We start from the raw sequence: 21,641 nt of genomic DNA, 5'->3' as shown, positions 1-21,641 counted from the left end.
TGTATTTCTCTGCTGAAAAACACTATAAACACTAACGGTAACAAATAAATTGTAAAAAGACACACAGTGTGAAGGTTTTTTTCGTGTTGCCATGTAATAACCGGAATAATGTACAGAATAAGTCCCTTCAGGATGGATCAGACCCCTCCGCTTTGTGTCGGGGTCCGGTTCGTCCTGTCGGGACTTATTTTCCCGATAATGACCACTATTCTATACATTATACCTTACTTATTGCATGTGGCGTGACCGACCTCAATACATGGACCTCTGAGTCACTGAAAAAAATCTTTGTCAAGATTTGTATGTGAGTACCCCTATTGTATATGATATAAAATCAACTAACTCTGACCTCTGATGCTTGTCAGTCCTTCATTTTTAGTGTTCTTCTCCCTGCTGTTCTCTGGAGTTTCAGTTCTGTTGATTTCCCCCCCCCAAAAAAATATACATAAAAATCTTCCCATCCACTACATTGAACAGAAAATTGGGTCACTGCTTGCTCTTCCTCCTGTGTGTCTCATGCATCAAGCAATAAAGGAATAGGAAAAACCTATAAAGCACAATACGGCCTCTTAAACATCTAAACTGGTATCATGTGAGGGGAGTCTAGCTGTCCGGTTTACAGGCCTGCATCATTTTCTCGTCGCTGGAAACCATAGGTACTCAGTATAATGTTGCCTGTTGGTAGCACATTGGGCTGTATGGCTAAGTGTTAATTGAATCCTCTCGCTGTAACACCAAATTATTTAAGCAGTACTGCCAGTGCCATCACAAACTGTTGACTTGATCACCTGTCATTAATGCAAAAAAGACAAATGGTCCCCTAAAAAACATTGTGTGTTTAGCACCGTAGGTAATGACTTATCTATAAACAAAGAAGCTACAAACAAGGTACTGACCTGACAATTTCACCAAGCTGGTGTTGCCCAGAGTGGATTCCTGATTTCAGAGAGACTTCCTCCTGTGATAAGGCAATGCCATCAGGGGTCTAGGAATAAGAAAAACGTAAGATTCAATAGATAGCCATAGCCATACAAATTCATCAGGTAAACTTTCCAAAAATTATGATTTAACTTTATATGCTGATTTTTTTCTTACCACAATCTCAGTGACAATATAAGCATCAGCATTGGTTGCATTATTCTTCTCCATTGGCTTCATGCTCGCTGTCATGGCAAAAACCCGGTAAAACACTGCCAAAGAGAAAATGAGAGAGATACAAGAAAGACCAGAAGCTTATACTACATTATAGCCACTATCATATTTAAAATTAAATATATGAATGGTTTATTAACTTGTGTAGATACATATTTTATCCATTATCCATGAAAATACCATAAATTATGAAGGACTAAATGAATAAAAGAATAGATGAGGTCATACATCCCCTGCAGTGAAAAGCACCTGAGTAAACTGAACTTTGGTTGAGTTTCCCTTGGGAAAAGGCGGAGATATTGGAATATTTTTTAAATATATACACATATACTTCTTTGGGAGAGCATTGGAGAATCTTTTAATGTTTCTTTTTTGTGTATTTTAGTTCAGCCTTCCCTCACAAAATGTATGTGTACAAGATATAAAAAACAAGGAACAAAAAACTCAAGACCGTCTTGGGATCACACCAGCCACAACGCCTGCACCATGTGGATTATCTGACCCTTGAGTACTCAGTAGTCATTACAACACTATCACAGGAGCAATCAGCTACACACCTGAACAGTTCTGTGACTGTGTTGCACAGTTGTGAAGCGTCCAAGTCAAAGTCATCTGTCACTAGATGTAAAAAGCTATTGTTAAGCTATAAACAGGCTACATGGTGATAATGTGATTTGCACGTCTACACCACCAAGCTACTTAATACACAATTACTGCACACATTAGCTATAAATTGATCTGCAAGTTGTTATTGTTGTTATATCTCGTTTGCTCTAAAATACAGAGTTGTTAGGCTACTCCATTGTTCCTCTTTCACTTCTTCTGCAGTACATACAGTAAAATATCAGAAACTGGCTCCCATATAAAGTGTTGCTGACACTTTTTCACTGGCTCCAGTTCTGTGTGGCATCAACACAGAGATATAGACTCTCTGTGGTGAAATGATGAGCCATATTTCAGATTTTCCAGTGTTTCCAATCAGCTATATAGTCTGACTTTTATGATGTTGCTGTCACTGTTGTTTGTATGTTTCAAAGAAAGAAAGTGACAAAAAAAAAGATGGAGGGGAAGAGAAAAGGACATTTGCCTGAGCGGAAAGCTGATGTCGACAGTAGTCGATGGTATTAACGAGTGTTTTGATTCAACTGTGTTTGCCTTTTGAGAAAATTAGGGAATGTTGTTGAGTTTCATCAGCAGTGATGGAGGACTGGACGCACCTTTACTGTTGGGGGTGTAGAGGGTCTTGTCAGTTTGGATGAAGATGTAGCCAGCTTGGAAGGTCACTAAGACGATTTTCTCCAGCTCTGTACCAGGGAACTGAGCTTGCAGGTACACATACTGCTTGATGTTGGGATCTTTATTGAAGTCGGCAGCAGGGATCTGAGACAGAGAGATGATTCATAGATGTTAAAAAAAAGCTCTTTTGAGACAATTTGTGTCTTCATTTTCTAGTAGAAAATGTGTTAGTTTGAATGAGGTGATGAAAGGCAAGCTACTCTACATAACTGTAATTTCTACGAGTTCCTGTAATTTCTTCGCCTTAGTAAGGGCCACAGATGTGGATGCCAGCCTTTTGGTTTTGGTAGGATGGTTCATTACGACGATTTCGACCCTGTCTCCCTCAGAACAGTCTTGACACTCCACAAAGATGTTCTCTACGGCTCCAACTCGCAACACGTTGGGGGCTGACATGACCTTCCTGCAGAGCAGCGGCGAGATGGGCAGAGAATTCAGTCACAGAACAACAGACACAAGATTTATTCAGTTGGCAGAAACTTTTGTCCAAAGTACATGCAAACACTGTTGGACTCTGTGAGGGTGATTGACCCCATGTTAGAAAAGCCTGCTGTAAAACTGCCCTTGTGGTGGATAAAACATTATTAAGTGTCCTCTAGAGAGTCCTATAAGATGTAAAACAAATAGATAAAAGTGTCCTCTGGACCAAATGTAGTGAAGTGCCCATTGTTTAACATCAATGTGTCACAACTTTCTGCACAATGGTGCCCCCCTGTTTATCTGTGTGTGCCCTATATATTTTTTTGCCCCTGGCTTGCAAACATCCTGAGCCCACCATTGCAGGTAAATGACATTACTATCCATGCCGCATTAGATCATGAGAATAAGTGTTAACCTGATAGAAGTCTCCCAGGATCACAGGTTCAGGAGATACCAATAACAAATCTAGAGATCTGGAGTTTCCTTTTTCTTTAAACATACACTTTCCCAAAATGTTAGCACTATAAACCACCACACACATTAATAATTGTGAGTGGCTTTTGAGATAAATTATCATTTAGTATTGGATTTGTTACATTTGAGACCTCAGATACAATAAGTGATGTATTGTTTGTCTTGACTAAGATCCCACACCAAATCAATAAAACATTTCATCACTCACTGTTATACTCTGTTTACACTGTCTCAACCCAACACAGCATGTAGGCCAATTTACTGGCATCATTTGAAAGTAAACTGTACTTTGACTTTTGTGACAAATGCTGCAAACTAGAATGCAGCTCCTCATTTTGTAAGGCACGGGGGAAATGGGACTGGGTTAATCTCATTGTAAAACAAAATAATTACCATGTATCAATAACATATTACTCATTTGCAAATGCAGACAATCTCTGGATTTAATGCTGCTCCCATGACAGTTTTTCCTCAGTTGCTTAGACATATTGTAATTAAACACAAATGATGTGTTTGTCATAAAAGGAAGTACTAGCTGCATAGCTGCCATCAAAATTAAATGTTTGTCATAACATAAACAAAAAAAGACTCAAGTGTAAGAAACTGTTTGATTGCATATTGTTAAACTGTTTCTGTATTGAGACTTAGAGTTACTTGGGTCCCATCAAACAAATTTCAGCATGAAATAGTTTCACTCAATAAATCTGTTCCATATTGCTGAATTGGCATCATTTGCATTGATGGCTCTAAATGCTCTGATTTGTGGTGTTTTGCTCGACACATTCGAGACAGTTCTAGATCTATTCCCATTGTGGTCATCAAGACTATCTTGATGGATGTAGGTTATTTAAAAATTACAAATGTAATATGAAACAAATATAATGTAATTTAAAAATAGTTTGTTTTTTTTAGAATTATCATCGTTGTAGTGGTTTGCCTAAAGAACTGACTATTTTTAGCTTCACCAATAACAAAATGACCCTCAGAAAACCGGCCTGAAAATATTTTAGTTCTATTTGATTTTGAAAAAGAAGTGTGTGAAGGTAAGGTAGCTCTACTTACGATGAAGATACACCAGCCACAATAGAACAGCCCAGAAGGGCCAGCAGCCACAGCTGGGTTCTCCGACCTGATCCCATATCTGCTGATATTGTATTCTCTTGCTCTGCCACACTCTCCTTTATCCACCGACTCCCCCCCTCCCCCTTCTGCACCTCCTTGTTTGCAATTCCATCAGCAACAGCATGTGGGACTGACTGATCTCTGACATAAGCACATATGATCATAGACAAAGTGACTGTGATTGTGAAAGTGAAAAAACAAGGCAACACTTCCCAAGCACTTTTTGGAAGTTTAGCAAACTTCTCTTAATTTTAAGTTGGGAAAATTCACCAATATGCATTTTACTGAAAGCTGAGTAATCAAGCATAGTATACGAGAAAAAGACCAAAGACCACCATTTTAACCATGCTGAACTAAATGAAGTAGTTTTACTAAACTGGAGAAATGAGACACACCATTTTTTTTATTGTACTTAAGTGCTTCCTCTATTTTATTCGAATATTAATGTGCAGAAATTATGATTTTTTGTCAATAGCTTCCATGTCATGTGGCCTACTGACTCCAAACCAGCAGTATATAGGCTGTGGCATTTAAAATAAATTAGATTCAGCAAATACGTTTCCACATTGTCCCACCTATTTTTTTTTTTTCTTTAAAGGCTTATGATAAATATCAAAGAAAATTAACACAAATTATTAACTTTGGTTGTGCCCAGTTCAAGGCACATTTGTGCAATGATCTGGTCTCAGCAGCTGCCTTGAATTTGTTGATTGTTATGTCATCTGTAAGAATAAGAGTCATTTTGTAAGTCTCAATCTGTCATATTTTTTTTTTCCCAGCCCAGATGTGTCGATAACTGAGTACATCAGATCTCGGCTGCCATGACGACGGCTAGCGAAACAAGCTACTGCTAAGGTGAGTTGTTCAAAAACTTTCTTTTTTAGTAAACTCTGTGTGCACAAACAATGTTCTCAATGTTCCTGTTCATGTGCAGAGACCCTGGTGATACTACAAGCAAAGTTTCATGTTATGTCGAGCCTTCTTACTGTTTTAAAAATAGCAATTTTGATGCTGGTGTAAAAGTGCATGTAGCACTCCCACTGAAAATGAGTTTGAGGCGAAAACGAAAATACAGTCAATCTTGAAAGTGCCTCTTTCATCATAATTATGCTTTTACATGAAGGTTTGACTCGTATGCATTCACCAAAAAAAAAGCCTAGGTTGCATTTTGGCGACAGTTTCGCTTTAAGCGTTTGTTCACAGTCTCATAAGGAACATGTTTAGGTTTTGCCCATTTAGATACAAATGTTGGCTATTTACGTCTTATAAGTGCAGTTAGGATATAACTGTCTACTTTTGATAACAGACAACGTATTTCTAGTTTTGACCTCCTCTGTCATGAAGTTTGGCTTACTGAGTGCTGTTAGTGTAACCAAAACATAAAGTGCGACAGTACTGCAAAAGACACAGATACTAAATACAAGTCCTCTGAGCAGATGGTGCGTACGCGAGAAAGAACCGAAATGATCGCCACGAGCAGGATTTTAGAATCAGCTCCCTACAGTGACTGAAGGGAAAAATGTGACATCCCAGACAATGCAGGCGTTAACGGGCTCAGGAAGATGGCAGTAATGCGACACATAGGGTGCGAGCTGCCGTGAACACTCGTAGAAGAAGAAGAAGTGGAAGGAGTAAAAGAAAAAAAAAAGTAGCCGAAGAAGAAGCCGCAGCCGAAGCAGAAGAAGAAGGTGACGGTGACGTACTTCCTGCAGCCCAGTCGCCGCCGGGTCATGTTGGTGTTCTTGGAGAATAAAAGAATCGCACTTTAACTTTCAGTGCTGAAGACAGACGGCGCCGAGGCATTTGAGCCGACCGGGAAACACAGCGACAGCGAAGTGAAGAGGGACTCATTGGACTTAAGAAGGTCATAAGAAGAAAGGAAAGCTCATTGTTTCTCCAGGTCACGGTGCTTTAGAAGACAACGCTATGGCCAAGGTGCAAGTGTTGAATGTGGCTGTGCTGGACAACCCGAGCCCGTTTGGAAATCCGTTCCAGTTTGAAATAACGTTTGAATGCATGGAGGATTTGCCGGAAGGTGGGTATTGTTTCGAACGTATGTGTGTATGTATATTGTTAGCTGTTGAACCCCAGCTACCTTTCTGTGCGCATTCTTCGTGACTGGTTACTTATACATCGCAGGTTGGTGGACTGCGTCGTGACTAATCGACCAGCCCGCTGTTTTCTTCGAAGATATGCCACTTGTAGTTGTCATCGGGGCTGCTTAGCGATATTTCATTTGACAAGTGGTTGAAAATTGGCGCTGGCGCGTTTGTGCGCGTAGCCCCGCCTCCAGTCTGCAGCGATTGGATCTGGTTCGTTCCATGGAGCTTTTTCCGAGAAGCCGATTGGTTAATCGGCGTGCGTTGCTGTAGTAACAGACAAGCTCGAGAGTTGCCGCGAACTGCGGGGAAAGACAACGGGGAAGCAGTTGCTTGAAAGCTGGGAACGCATGGAGCGGTGACAGCAACACGGTGAAACGATTAAATGGCATCTGCCTATTGATTGTAGGGCTTGTTTAGTTAATGATGACATTTTTTTTTCTTTATTGATGGCTTAGGACGTCGCATTAAACTATTGTCTAGAGAGCACATACTTCCATTAATCGTCAACTCATGAAGCAATATCAACCAGTCTTTTATTATATTTGATGTAGATATTAGATCACTTTAATTTTCATGATCTGTTTTTTGATGTCACTTAATACAACAGCCAAATTGCTACAACTTAACTAATTATTCAAGTGTTACGTGTTTATATTTCAGGTATAGATAGGTATTGATATAATATGGTTATCATGATATTACGCTATGTCTTGTCCTGGTTTTAAAGGCTGTATGACAGTAAAGTGATTTTTTTGTGTGTGTGTGTGTGTGTGTGTGTGTGACTGTTCTGCTTTTTCGAGTACTTGTCTTTACCCACTTAGTCAATACACCCACATTACTGATGATTAGTTGGCAAAATTCTCATTTTGATGATATTTTTCTCAAAGCACCAGTAGTCATCCCTGCATTAATGATATTAAGTCATTTGGTCAGAAACATTGTGATATCCGATCTTGTCCCTAAATCCAAGAATATCTAAAGTCCCTTTGAGGAGATTTTAGATTATCAAGATGTAAATCATGCATCATAATGTATACAGTATTACTTTAAGGCCATATCCCCCCCAGCCCTAATTTCAGCCACTTCTGAGAAGCTGTTTCATACTTGCATTTTTGCAGAAAAAGCAGCCAATACTGGTGAGGAAATTATAGGGCATCACCATCAATCACCTGTGAATGAATCTGCTATTACTGCAAACAGGGGCACCACATTGCGCTTGAAATGAAATTCTGTTCCTCTTAATTGATTTGACATTTACCTGTCGTGCTACCTAAACTCAGAATATCTGCCGATACCAATTCCATTATGCAACACCAGTTTATGTACATAGTATCTCCCAGCGCAGTGTCGATAGATGGAGCTACTCCTCATTCATCAACATCATCACCTGAGTATAACTCATATCATTTGCAAACAGAATTCTGTCTGTAACTCCCATGATTGTTTTTTATGTCAGATCTGGAGTGGAAGATCATCTATGTGGGTTCGGCTGAGAGCGAGGAATACGACCAGGTTCTGGACTCTGTCCTAGTTGGCCCGGTACCGGCTGGCAGACACATGTTTGTGTTTCAGGTAAGTACCACTCCTGCTGTTTCAAAATGCAGCTGGATCACAGACCCCATCAACTACTATAAAATACAAATCAAAGAAATGTGGGTGAATGTAATTAATCTCAATCCAGCTCCTTACTTTTCTCAGTGCTGTATCACTGGAAAGATTACTGTGCTTAATCTTGATGTGATTTATGTTCCTGTGACAGGCTGATGCTCCAAACACGGGACTGATTCCAGAGAGTGATGCTGTAGGAGTGACTGTAGTCCTCATAACCTGCACCTACCGTGGACAGGAGTTCATCCGCATTGGCTACTATGTCAACAATGAATACACAGACCCTGAACTAAGAGAAAATCCACCTCTCAAACCAGACTACACTCAGGTAACACACACAATCACAGATGACAGTCATATATTTCTGTCAGGGATTGAGGTGCAGGGGTTTTAGCTGAGACACCTGGTACAGTCCATGGGCCATGCTTGTGAGAAGGATTTGTTTAATTACATAAACGGGTTTCTACTGCCCTCTGCTGCCCTGAAATTGAAGTTACAGGCAATGTTAACATCAAGAAAGACATAACATGCAATGTTTTTCCTCACTTTAAAGTAGGCATCGGTTCAGTGGCTATGTACGTACATTTTATCATTCCTTGATTAATCAGTAATAAGGAGACTTGATCTTTTCCCTGTTACTCTAATTATATAGTCTTAAAAATCAACAGAGAACATTTTTAACCAGTTGTTGGAAACTGTTAAGCTAGTCGTTGTTTCAATCTAAATAGTTTAATATGCCTCTGAGGTTTTTGCTTATTTTTTAAAGCTAGCCTTGAGCAGTATGCCAATTTAACAAAGATAAAAAGTGGGTTAAACAGAAGGCCTGGTCAGAGCAGCATTGGAGCTAAAGTTTTTGAATGCTTACAAAACTTTGATTAAACCAGATGAAAATACAGCTTTTTGAAAAGCCTGATAAATAAGTTTAAACCAGTGGAACAGAAGCCATCTTGTAAGTGCAAATGACTTTTAGAATAGGCTCTATGTGTGTGTGTGTATGTGCATGGAAAAGTAGCCTTAGGTATTCACCTGAGACGGATTCGGTTTTTAATCACTATGTAGGGCTGTAACAATTAGTCAGTAATTTGAGTAATCGACTGATTTATGACAGTAGATGAGAGTCTTTGAGTTTTAACTGCTGGTTAGACAAAATCAGCAATATGAAGACGTCCCCACAATTAAAGGGAACTGCACTAATTTAACACACTGATGGTGTGATACACAATATATATCTCTAATAAAAAAGTCTCATCTAATGATAACAAAAACTTTAGAGAAGCTTTATCAATCTGAGAAGCTTTTTTTGCGAGAAGACCGCGGCAGCCCACAAACACCCACTATAAAACACCTAACATTGAAAATGAGTATAGCAGCGCCATTGTTCCATCGTCTGGGGAGAACCCTGTATATGCGTCGATTAATCGACTAATCGCTCTAAATGACGACCACTGGTCGACCAAGAAAATCTTTGGTCGAGGGCAGCCCTACTGAGAAGATAATCCATGTGATGCCATCAAGGTCATCGCCTCAGTTTTGGCTTGGGGCCCATATAGAACCCATTATGGAAATTGATCCATATTTTGGCACAAAAAGTCAGAATACCTCAGCCCACTGCTTTCATTTGGACCATTCTTCGCAAACCATAATGCTGACCCTTTACAAGTGTTTTATCTCTTTCCCTCAGCTCCAGAGGAATATTTTGGCCTCCAACCCTCGTGTCACCCGCTTCCATATCAACTGGGAGGGCTTGGCAGACAAGATGGAGGACTGCGAGAACGTTGACCCATCACCCAACGTCAGTGGCATGCTCCCTCCGTCCTGTATACCCGGGAAGATGCCACCGCTTGGATTGATGCCGGACAACTCCATGGACTTCATGTAATAATCCTCAGATTAAGCTGACGGACAGGAAGCTCTTCTTATCTGTACCTGCACACTCGCCATCATCACAAACACTGGTTGGACGAGGAGGCAATGGACGCACCTACGTAACTTGGACATCAACAGGAAGCAGGGATATTATTTTTCAATATATTTTTTTTCTATATTTTTCTTTCAAAACACACACACTCTGATCTGCACAACCAACCTTGCCTTATTTTTCTGTATCGCTGTCTCGTCTGATGTCAAAGGTGAGCTGGAGAAAGTTTCAGTCACCAGGTGGGAAGAGCTTAACATGAGACCACCATATCCTCATAGCCCTGAGATGTGCAAGTCACACTTGTTGGGTACCCGTTACCTGCTGGTTATTTTGTCCCCTTGAGCGCAGATCAAAGCTATGGGCAGTACTTAATAAATACTCTGTCAGAATAGATTTAGCGCTAGCCACTTACTGTAAATAATGTCATTCTTCTGAAAGGTTGTCTCATTTTGATATAGATCTGCAGCATTGGGAGAACCAGAGGAAAACAATTGGATTGAAATGTGGCCAATGTTCGGATGTTCAGGGGGACATTTTACTTCTCGGTTCTTATGTTCATAAAAATGTTACATCGGATGTGTCTTTAATTATGCTCAAAACTAGTGGGTTAAGGAGACACAGGTGCCATACTGCAGTCAAGTTGCTTGGATGATGTAACCATACTGTAAATAATGTTTTCCCAGCGCTTATTTCATCTTCAGGATAAGAAGACATGTTTTCTTTTTTTGTACTATATATATACTCTGCCTCGGTGTTTGTAACAGCAGCGATGGGGTTAATAAAGTTTGTTTTGTGGACCTTTTGTGCTGCTTTCTGGTGATCACCACATCTTCACTGCTTCCCACCTCGACTACTGAGAGAGGCAGCGCAGCAAGAGCAGAGAGACTCGGCACGTGTGTTTGTGCGTGCTCGTGCATCGGCCCACTCTTCCCCCTCCCCTCCCCTCCCCGCTCTGGCTCCTTTCTTTTTTCCAGTTTCATTCATAAAATGCAGCAGTATCGCTCCGCCATTTTCACTCTAGCCTCACGTTGCTAGGTAACTGGAGCACCAAGAGGGAGGCGGGGGGGACTGTCTGCTATCTCTTCGTAGTTGAGGGGGACTGACTGCTCCGTCTGTCCATCTGTTACCAGTGTCTGCTTCTCGCATGTCTGCACTGTTTAGAAAGACTGAAATTTGAGGGTAGAACAGGCCGGGTTAAAGAAAAGGCTTGTTTTTAACTGTGTGTTCCCATATTTTGCATTAAAATACGTTTGTTGCATCCCCTGCCCTGCCCTCTAATAGCTGCATGTAGAATTTGATGGACAACACAGTATTCAAAATGATATGGACAGCTGAGTACAACAAGATGAGAAGCTTAAAGCTTCCCAGTTGTGAAGATTTTCTCTCTCTCTCTGTTGTTAAATCACTGCAGAAGAATAGTCTTTGGTTTTAGTCTCACTGAGGATTATAAAATTCCACCGAGCTGACTGAATATGGAAGCGATTGTAAGACAAGATGTCAGCCTTGGTACCTTGACACACTTCACGCACTGTATGTTTAATTCTGAAATTAACTGACAACGAAAAGAAAATTGGTTGTGGCCAAAGATTGTTGTTTTGAAATCGACATGGGCTGGAGAAATAGCATGAGGACATCCTCCATGTCTGAGCCATGCCCACGTCACAACATTAGGTCAGGATTTCACATAAATATAGGGCCAAAATTCAAATATAGACAGCAGTAGAAACTTTGTGGCTGTGGTCCCTTTAGAGACATTATTTGAAGGTGTCAGATCCTCTAGTACCTGCTGTGCTCTCACATTTTAGGCTCCTTTTCTGAATTCTAGATGTTTCACCAACACAAGCTCAAACATTTTCAAATCATCATTAAAATTATGAGGGGGCCCTTTGAGCATCTGCGGCCCCTCGCCCTGTAGGTGACACCAGATGTGGGGCGAGGGTGACAGAGATGCTCGAGCCGAGCACGAGACAGAATGTGACGCTGCTTGTTTTCATCCATAATCCGACTGTAAAATAGATTGTCTTTTCTTTCTCTCTGATTCATTCCCCACCACATAAACTCTTCCCTCGACGCTCGGCCGTCTGCGATCTGTTTAGAAGTCCTGCCAGCCAGACCGCGCCGCGCGTGCGTTAAATTCTGACCAACATTTCTAAAAATAGCTCGCGGTTGACGTCACTCAGCCAAACGTGTATCAGTCGCTTGGCGGCGGGGGTGGTGAGGGAGGGTTTTTTTTCCCCCTTTTTTTGAGACGATTTTGGAGGGGGGGGGCATTCTTGTCAACCGCTGCTGACAGCCAATAGATGCCCTTGCATTTGCCGAGATTCCCACGGTTCGGCCGCGCCAAGCCAATGGAGGAGAGAAACCGGGGAAGGTGGGCGCGTACGTCGTCGGGAGGAAAATAATCGGTGACGTTCCCCTCGCTTGCTTTTTGTAGGGCGGCGGGACTCTGCCTCATTTGATGGACGGCAAACAGCGAATCATAGCGCCCCGTGCGACAGCGCCGTCAACAGGTAGCCAATCCGTAGCTCGGACCCGGCTGTCAATCAACCCGGTACTGGTGAGTAGGCGGGACGTTCGCTCGGCTGTAGTTCCGTCATCTCGCTCGTCTCCGAGGCTACAGGGGGCCAATGTTGATTTGGGCGAATTCCCGTCGTTGCCGGACCTCGCCGAGGTTTAATTTTTAAAGCTGGGTTCGGTAACGAGGGGCGACAGGCTTTCAGTTGGGGTTATTGCATCCCCGCCGTCGGTATCAGCGTTTCTTGGGCTGGGGGAGAGGTGGGGAGCCGGGGGGCCTCGCTCGGAGGGGGCTGCAAGGAGGGACAGGAGAAGACTGGATCCTCCGTGTTCAGGCCAACGGCGCCGAGGTCGGCCTGAGAGTCCAGTGAAGCCCCAAGGACCGAGACACCACAACGACAGCTCCCCGTGGATTTAAGCTCGATATCGCTGGCTGGTTGTTGATGACCGTGGACTGAGTGAGCCCGCTGCACTACCCCGTCTCGCCGTGGCACCGCATCAGCAGCTGTCAGGCTATCAAGGATCAAGACCTCGCTCGGTAACGCTTGGTAACCGTTACAGCTGGATTTAGGAAATACCCTTCAGACCTAATCGAGCTTAGACCGGCTTCAGAAGGCTGCAGGGCGGCCAAAAAGCCACGGATTGCCCGTTGACAAGTTGTCATCATGGGCAACGCGCCCACGGCCAGGAAGGGCAGCGAGATGGAAAGCGGTGGGTACCGTCGCCAGTACACATCAATCCTGAGCAGCACCTGCTCGGTCACAGCCTCATGAAATGATCGGTGGCGATGTGATCGGGCAGCATAGGATAGCTTTACATAACAAGCCATATAGTGTAAATTACAGGCCTGCTCCTGCTTTAGACTTCATTAAGATCCATCCGTGCGTCCACGGCAAGTCCTTGCTGCAAACGAATAATAACCTAGATGCGATGAATCTGGCATTACACGTGGATTGGAGGAAAGGCAACCGCTGTTCATGTGATTCTTAGAGGGGCTGTTCAGATTTTGTTTAAAATTGATTTCCATGGATTCAGTGGTAGGATGAAGCAGGATGTAGTGCTGTTTCCACGGCCAGCTCTCTGGATCAGCTGCAGAACAGCCAGCAGCAATTGTAAACTGCAAGCTTTCTGGCATATTCAGTGAAGTGAGATACTGGCAGCATCACAACAATGTATGTGTCAGATATTTCCCAAAACACTCTAGGCTCGTTGCTCTACTCCTTCTGGAAAGAGATGCTACTGAAAGTGTGTGTGGGTGCGCAGCATGTCATCTAGGTGGCCACTGTTTTGTTTAGTAAGCCCAGAAAAGTCTGCAGGTTTGGCTGAGCTGGTTTGAGAGTGTCTGCTACATTGGAGGGCTCCTGTCCTGATGAAGGATGAGAGTATGCTGCTATCCAAGGCCTCTTGGTGTATTCATTTACCATGACATATACAGATCGGACTAATATTTTGATGGCATCACTGAGTAATACAAATGTGCATGTGTGTGTATCTCATGCTAAAGTCAGTCTGGGTATTGGCTGGCAGTGTTGGATGACATCCGACGAACATGTGTGTAAGCTGCAACCATGCATTGCTACTGTGCCCTATCATGGCTTTTCAGCAGCTTGTGGAAGATGGTTTAGGAGGCTGAGGGGGTCATAGTTTTGGTGCAAGTAGTTGCTGAAGGGATACTAGTTTAATGAACTCAACTAGGGCTACAAGATTAATCTGTGAATTATTTCTGTGACTAACGGATAAGCTGTTGGGTCTATGAAATGTCAGAATATGGTGGAAAATCCCCAAACTCACGATGATGTCCTTTTATTATCTTAAAATACATGAAGCAAATTATCAAAGTAGTTCAACTGTGGACAACTACTTGATGAGTCGATTAATCTTGCAGTTCTAAACTGAATCAAAACCGCATTTTCCTCGCAGGAAATAACCCGTGACCAGTTGGAGGGAATTAGGAAATGATTAAAGCCAAGCCTAGACTTCCTCCTGTGTTTTACACCTGTACTGACAGTGAACTATGTTGTAATGATTATCTTTTTTGTGGTTATTTTCAAATTTGCATCAGCTATTCTGGTTTTCTTTCTCTGTAAATGCCTACTCCAGGGATGTAGATTTGCGCTTCTATAGAGTTTCGCATTTCCCATAATGCAGCTCAATAGCATTTTCCATTTGACCCTCACTGCCTGTTAAATGACCTCTTCCTCTGAACTTCAGACTGCCAGTTTTAAACACAGCTTTTCTGTCAACATTTCAAAGTCTCGTCTCCAACCTGCAAAGTATTCAAACTCAGAATTCACAATCAATGACGTTTTAATACAAACTCAGAAATATGTTTGTTTCTTTTGTTTTTTTTTTACATAACTGAATAAACAAGCTGTTATGAAATAAAGTCCCCAGAACATTGTTAGAAGCTAGAAAGGTGGCAGGGTCTGCCAAATATAAACAAAGTTGTGTTGTCCTTTAAGGTCAGTGTGTTTATTCACTACATTCAGTCGTGGAAACAGAGAGCTTGTTTATTTAGTTTGTTAAGCCATAACAAAAATCAGTCAGTGAAGATCTTTCTCTTCTGATTTGAATTTCTTCCCCAAAGCTCCATAGTGGATCGTAAATGTGCAATATGTAAAGACTTAAAGGGCTTAAAAATGTACTAACTGATCACATCCTCGCAAACTTCAAAACACTTACACACAAGTCATACCTTCTTATGTGTAGCATCCGTGTTGTGAATTGTTGTCTTCAAGATTGGATTTGACTCAACAAATTTTAATCCCAAACAATATGACTCTGTGCAAACCAGGGTTGAACAATTATCCAAATCCCAATATAGCCAATATCCGAATGACAGAGGCTGTAATTTTTTGATTAAGGTGAAATGTGCGGCACTACAGTACTGTACTGTACTGATGCAGAGGAGAACCGGCTGACAAATCTTTTTCTCCAGATGTGAGAAAACACATTTTTTTGGTAAAGACCCCAACAGATGTCACATAATTTTTCATGAATCATATCGCAGTTGTAATATGTGTCAAACCAATCGCAATCTGATTTTTTTTTTTTTTTGTAACCATATCTTGCTGCGCTGGTGCATAACTACCTACATTTGAAACTTAAAGGTCTCATTCTCAGTTTTTCCTCTGTCTATGTGCTGTGTATCTGTCAGTGTCCAAAAATGATCTAGTGAGGAAACTCACGCATTTAAAAGTGTGTTAAGTATTCTTGAATGTAAGTGAGATGTAAACAGCATTAGCTGGGCTTTGTTTCTCAAAAAGCACCGGCTCCCTACAATTGATTTCAGAAAACGTAGGAGGTTTCCTACTATTTTATTTCCAGGTTTCTTTCACTCTTCACACACACACACACACACGCACGCACACACACACACACACACACACACACACACACACACACACACACACACACACACACACACACACACACACACACACACACACACACTACTAAAGCTCTTCTTCTGGTTTTGCCTTCCACAGTCAAGGAGTTCCTTGCTAAAGCCAAAGAGGATTTTCTCAAGAAGTGGGAGAACCCTGCACAGGTTAGTGTTTGTGTGTTGATCTCACAAAAATGTGTTAAGTATTTTCTCTGATGTAAAAAGCTTTGTTGCATCTGTGCATACCAACATGTACAAATCTGTTTGACAAAAGATATCAAATTTATGTGTGGCATGCTGGCTGCAATTCCAACAACAGTTTGAAAATGCCAGGTGTCATTATTGAAATTTCACTTGTTTTCCGTATCCAATATGCAGCTTATTATTGGTGTGTTCTACCAGCAACCACCATCTGTAAATGTACAGTACAATACATGTGGGTGGTTAAATAAAGCCAGGGGCAATTAAAACATTTAGGGTAATGACTCAATTTTGTCCTTAAAAGAGTGAATTTAGATCACTTGCAAATAGATCACTTTGTCTTATGGTTTAGTTCAAATTCGATTACTGATTTCTAGCAAATTAGAATGTTTTTTTTAATATGAGTTATTTTTCAAATATAATGTATAGCATTACACTCAACATGTAATTGTTTTATAAGTATTTTTCTTTTTTTCTTTTTGCTTTTGGGAAATAACATTTTCAAAAGATTTGGGACGCGGTAAAAACATAAATAAAGACAGATGGTGATGATTTGCAAATCGATTTCAACCTATACTCAGTTGAAACCAGAACAAAGACCATATGTGTCATATTTTACCTCATATGCGTCAATAATTTTTGTAAATAAGGTTATTCTGAAGTTGATGTCGGTAACACCTCTCAAATAAGTTCAGCCAGGGGTGACGAAAGAATGGGAAAGTGGGAGAATGTCCAAAAAACCTGTTTGGAACATCCCACAGGTAAACGGGTTCATTGGTAACAGGTGATAGTATCATTGTTTATGAAAGGAGCATCTTCAAAAGGCTCAGTCTTTCACAAGTACGAACCGAGTTTTACTGCTTTGTTAAATACTGTGTTGGCAAATGATCCAGCAGTTCATCAAAAGATTCAGAAATCTCTTCACCTAAGGGGCAATCAACACCGAATGGCCAGTATAGGCAGCACTGCATTTAAAACCAAAACGACTGCTCGGGAACATTTTCGGAAAACCACAGCAAGTAAACACAGTGTGCTGCTGCTTCTACAAATGCAAGTTCAGACTCATCATCACCAACATCCAGAAATGCTGCAGACTAATGTGAGCCTGATCTCATCTGAGATGGACTGATGCAAAGTGATAAAGTGTACTGTGGTGCGACAGGTCCACATTTCAAATTGTTAAAAATTCATGGACACCGTGTCTTAAAGAGGGAAAAGACAAAATTGTTAGCAGTTCAACTTTCATAAGCCAGCATCTGCGATGGTATGGGGTTGTGTTAGTGCTTATAGCAGAGCTAACATCTGTAAAGGTACAATTAATGCTAGAAGGTTTAAAGCAGTCTGCAGGTGCAAATGTAATGCACATTATGACAGGGGAAAATATCAAAAAGAAGACCCATCACTGTTGAGCAACTTAAGTCGTTTATCAAGCAAGAATGTGAAAGACATTTACCTCCAAAATGAAACAATCACTGTCAGTAGTTCTTGAACGCTAACTGAGACGATAGACTGGGTGGTAAATGTGCCTCTGTCCCGGCTTTTTGGTAGGTTTTGCAGGCATATAAATATATTCAAGTGAGTGTTAATTTGCAAAAGTCAAGCTTATCAGTTTGTATCTTTTTACTGTATTCAAATGGAAATGTTGTAGGTCTGTATGGTCTGTTTTTATTCATATTTCACACAACATCCCAATATTTTTTGTAATCAGATTTATGTATAGAAATTTTGGAAAAAATATTCTTCTTAAAATGTATTAGGTATTGATATCGCCCAAAATATATCCAACATTCACTCTGCCCAAATAGTATACTTGACATGTGAAAGTTTGACAGATTTTTTATATAAACTTTGTGAAGTTGATCTCAATCAGGATATAAACACATTACCATTAAACATGCTTTATACATTATAGACTCTGTAATTACGATATCTGGTGTGCACATATCCCATAAACATACTCGCTATTCAAAAACATGTACATATTCCTAAGGACATATGACACAATCACCTCCCTGCAGCACAACCCTCACCATCCTATTTTCACAAAAATCCACTAACCCTTTTTGTTTGTTGTGTTCAGAACACTGCTTGCCTGGAGCAGTTTGAGAGGTTGAAAACCCTGGGCACAGGCTCATTTGGCCGTGTGATGCTGGTGAGGCACAGAGAAACGGGACAGCATTATGCCATGAAGATCCTCAACAAGCAGAAGGTCAGTGCGGGTCAGAGGTCAGGAGAGTGTTTAAATGTGCCTGTCATTTAAGGACAGTGTCCAACAGGACGGTCAAATACGATACGGAAATGTCATTAATGAGGAAACTGTGCTCACAAGCCTTGAGTACTGTTTGTTTTTTTTCCCTTTGACCTCTTTGAACCCGACTGAGGTGGTAGAACTGAGGTCGTCTTTGTGCAGATCACATCCAGTTATGTCGTCAAGTCATTATGGTACCCAGTCTAGAATTAAATTGTGCTTGCGTTTTCACCGTTTAGTCCTCTCTCATATAATAATATTTATAGATAAACATTTATTTTGATGATTGGCTAATCCAGTTAATTTAAGATGTGATACGTAATAATGCTGCATTAAAATGTCTAAAAATGACTTGATGGTTGTTTTATACTTATATTATGGTTGTTTACTTTATGATTACATTATCCCAAATGTTTCCAACAATGTTCAAACCCAGAAACAATTCACGACTTACTCAAGGTAACAGTGCGTTTCATTTGGTCGCCTGTATGAAGAGTGAGGAAGAAAGTCTGTGAGACTAAATGTCTGTAAAATTAAAGCCATTACCTCGTTGGTGAACATTTATGCCCGAGTGAAGTAGGGATTTTAATCTGCAATGGTGGTTGTTTAAAAGTGTGTTCACCACCAGCAAGCACATTTGACCAATGGATCATTCGTCATTATCCACAGCCAGATTATTGTGCAAGAAAGCAACGGCATGCATCGAGGGTGTTTTTGTTCGTGTGATTGGATTCAGGTCGACTCAAAAAAACTCGAAGCTCAAAACTCAGCACTCACAAGAGACTCTGGTTCTCTCTTCTTTTTTCCTCTCTCTTCCTGCATGAAGTAAGGCGCATTTCAATGCCGGCTTCAGTCAGTAGTCAGTATTACAGTACATAAACACCTAACAACGGAGGTCACCTCTTGATTACTGTTGTAGTCTGGTTGATAAACAGGAGTGAAGAGAAAACTAGCTATTTAATTCTAAAAGTTAAAAGGCAATATCCGAGTTCTCGTCCCATAGGTAATTGACTTCTGATCACAGCAGAATTCAGTTTGCAGGTGTTAATTCGTTCAAGACCCCTGGTGGCAGAAATTACATATTGTGCACTTGATACCTAAAAAAAGATCAACCAAGTTATCTTTAAAGCTGTAGTGTGTTAGTTAAGTAGTACTGAGGAATATAAGCACACAACTTAACTTGGGCATTTTTTACAAAATGTTGTTATTTCATCTGAAATAAATATGAATTATTATACACACGTAAACAGAATCAAACACATGTAGGTGTTTGTCATCATAAATATTGTAAATATAGCCCAAAATCACAGATTTTAGGACATATTTGACCAATTTAAACTTTTCTTTCTGCATACTTTGGCCCCTTAGCATTCTTGGGTGGCTTTTTTCTCTGAGCCAAAACTACTCAAACAAAGATTTATTTCTTTATCCAGAAGTGTTGAACCAGGGACTGTTGACTGTAAATGTACAAGTTAACATTGAAGCTGCTCCAATAAGACAATGGTTTATTATTGTTGAAACATGATTCCTGCAACAGGTCATTATTCAGATGATACAACATGAGCTCTCCCTTTCTCTCTTTCTTTGCCTCTCAGGTGGTGAAGCTCAAGCAAATAGAGCACACTCTGAATGAGAAGCGGATTCTTCAGGCTGTCAGCTTTCCTTTTCTGGTGCGGTTAGAGTACTCATTCAAGGTACGGAGACTTTTAGATTGTGTGTGTGCGTGCGTGTGTGTGTGTATGTGTGTGTATACAAGCCTGTGTGTGGTTGTGTGTCAACAGTGAGTGACTGGATAGACTTCCTCCATCCGCTCTTGCTGTCCGTCTCTCATATCAGCTTTTAAGTTACTATTTTTCTTTCTCTATATATCACTACACTTGAACTAGATCTATTCAAGCATAACCTGTTTATGTAATTGAATTCTATCACATTCCCTATCATAATCTTTAATTGGAGCAGTATCTTTGGACTATGTTCTGCTGAAGACTCTACAGAAGAGTTTCAATTTATGTTTATATAAGGTAATGTGATAGGTGACAACTGTTTTTCAACTTGGGATGCATACACTGGATGTGAAGTTTAAACCTTTGTAACTTTGGTTCAACATAAAGTTTTTAAAAGATAAAGGAAATTAAGGTAATTATAGTAGTATAGTAGTAGTAGTATAGTATTCATAGTAATCCTCAACAATACCCATTATCATCACAAGACTGGCCTCTTGTTCATTTATATAAAAAATGGCTCCCATTTCTTTTAGTCTAACTAAAGTTACTAAGGTAATTACTGATTGAATAATCTGACAATGTATCTCTCTCATCCTTATTATCGCTTCAGTCTTTGGTAGATCACTCTCTATACAGATGACACCCCTTCAAAACGGGTTGACTGTCTCCAGATTCCCCCACTCAGCTTTGTTAGTGGCACTTGTACAGACTAACCAAACCCATGGCCGTGCTCCAATTAAAGCCTTATTCAGGTTAAGCTGTTTAGATGCTCCTAGGAAGCTCAGGGACTGAATATCCTTGATGCCTCAAATAAACCTATTAACAGAATATTACTGTCCACGTGTCTTGTCCTGCACACAGATAACAGAGTCAACAACCAGCACATATCAACTCAGCTTAGTTGGATGTGTTCGACAAAAAGTCGTATTTGTAGGTGGTAGCAGAGGAGCAGGTTAAGAATGGAATCCTCTTTTATGTTAAAAAGCCAGCAGTATTCTTCCAGTTATTCCACTCATTGATCGAGTACATGATTAAGAGATACTTTTACTTTATCAAAGAATGATAAAAGTGAAAATAAGACAGGTCTCTTAAAATCAACAACTCATTTTTTGATGATTGCAGTGAGCAGGGTCAGCAGGCACAGGCAAACCCTTCAACATAGTAAATGAATGTACATTAGACAGATTTTTGAACTAACAGTAACAGACTGGTGTGTGTGTGTGTGTGTGTGTGTGTGTGTGTGTGTGTGTGTGTGTGTGTGTGTGTGTGTGTGTGTGTGTGTCCGTCCCAAAAAACAATTATAACTGTTATAACTGTCCTGAAGACTATGTAAATTGTCCAGAGATCAAAATGTTGTTCATTTTGCCACTGTCATCTATAAGATAATATTAGCATTAACATACATTTAACTGGTTCTACTGCATATTGTGCTGAACAAAAAACTCCTGCTGATTTTAGCTTCATTAGCTGTTGGCTC

The 21,641-nt window shown here is 40.7% G+C and overlaps 3 protein-coding genes across 5 annotated transcripts in view; 2 read left to right on the top strand and 1 right to left on the bottom strand.

The window, feature by feature from the left end:
- LOC119021043 (complement C3-like) overlaps positions 1-4,532 on the bottom strand; it is a 33,951-nt gene extending 29,419 nt beyond the window's left edge. Inside the window, exons 1-5 of the mRNA XM_037100975.1 lie at positions 4,405-4,532; positions 2,659-2,851; positions 2,370-2,532; positions 1,096-1,190; positions 897-985 (exon numbers count right to left, since the gene is read on the bottom strand). Coding sequence (XP_036956870.1) covers positions 897-985; positions 1,096-1,190; positions 2,370-2,532; positions 2,659-2,851; positions 4,405-4,481 — 617 coding nt within the window. The 5' untranslated portion in view covers positions 4,482-4,532. The remainder of the gene's footprint in view (positions 1-896; positions 986-1,095; positions 1,191-2,369; positions 2,533-2,658; positions 2,852-4,404) is intronic.
- Positions 4,533-6,113: 1,581 nt separating this feature from the next.
- On the top strand, positions 6,114-10,894 carry asf1bb (anti-silencing function 1Bb histone chaperone). The gene is made up of 4 exons (XM_037100988.1): positions 6,114-6,499; positions 8,023-8,138; positions 8,326-8,502; positions 9,856-10,894. The coding sequence occupies exons 1-4, from the start codon at positions 6,391-6,393 to the stop codon at positions 10,051-10,053; spliced, it is 600 nt and encodes a 199-aa protein (XP_036956883.1). The 5' UTR covers positions 6,114-6,390; the 3' UTR covers positions 10,054-10,894.
- A 1,583-nt stretch (positions 10,895-12,477) lies between these two features.
- prkacab (protein kinase, cAMP-dependent, catalytic, alpha, genome duplicate b) overlaps positions 12,478-21,641 on the top strand; it is a 24,418-nt gene continuing 15,254 nt past the window's right edge. For 2 of the 3 annotated variants that reach the window (XM_037096215.1, XM_037096223.1), the window contains exons 1-4: positions 12,478-13,317; positions 16,095-16,156; positions 18,273-18,401; positions 20,036-20,134. In XM_037096215.1, the coding sequence (XP_036952110.1) occupies positions 13,272-13,317; positions 16,095-16,156; positions 18,273-18,401; positions 20,036-20,134 (336 nt within the window). In that variant the 5' untranslated portion in view covers positions 12,478-13,271. The remainder of the gene's footprint in view (positions 13,318-16,094; positions 16,157-18,272; positions 18,402-20,035; positions 20,135-21,641) is intronic. The other variant, XM_037096204.1, reaches the window with a different exon arrangement.

This window comes from Acanthopagrus latus, chromosome 1, assembly GCF_904848185.1.
Source record: "Acanthopagrus latus isolate v.2019 chromosome 1, fAcaLat1.1, whole genome shotgun sequence".
Lineage (NCBI taxonomy): Eukaryota > Metazoa > Chordata > Actinopteri > Spariformes > Sparidae > Acanthopagrus > Acanthopagrus latus.
This window is presented reverse-complemented; position numbering and strand designations above follow the sequence as displayed.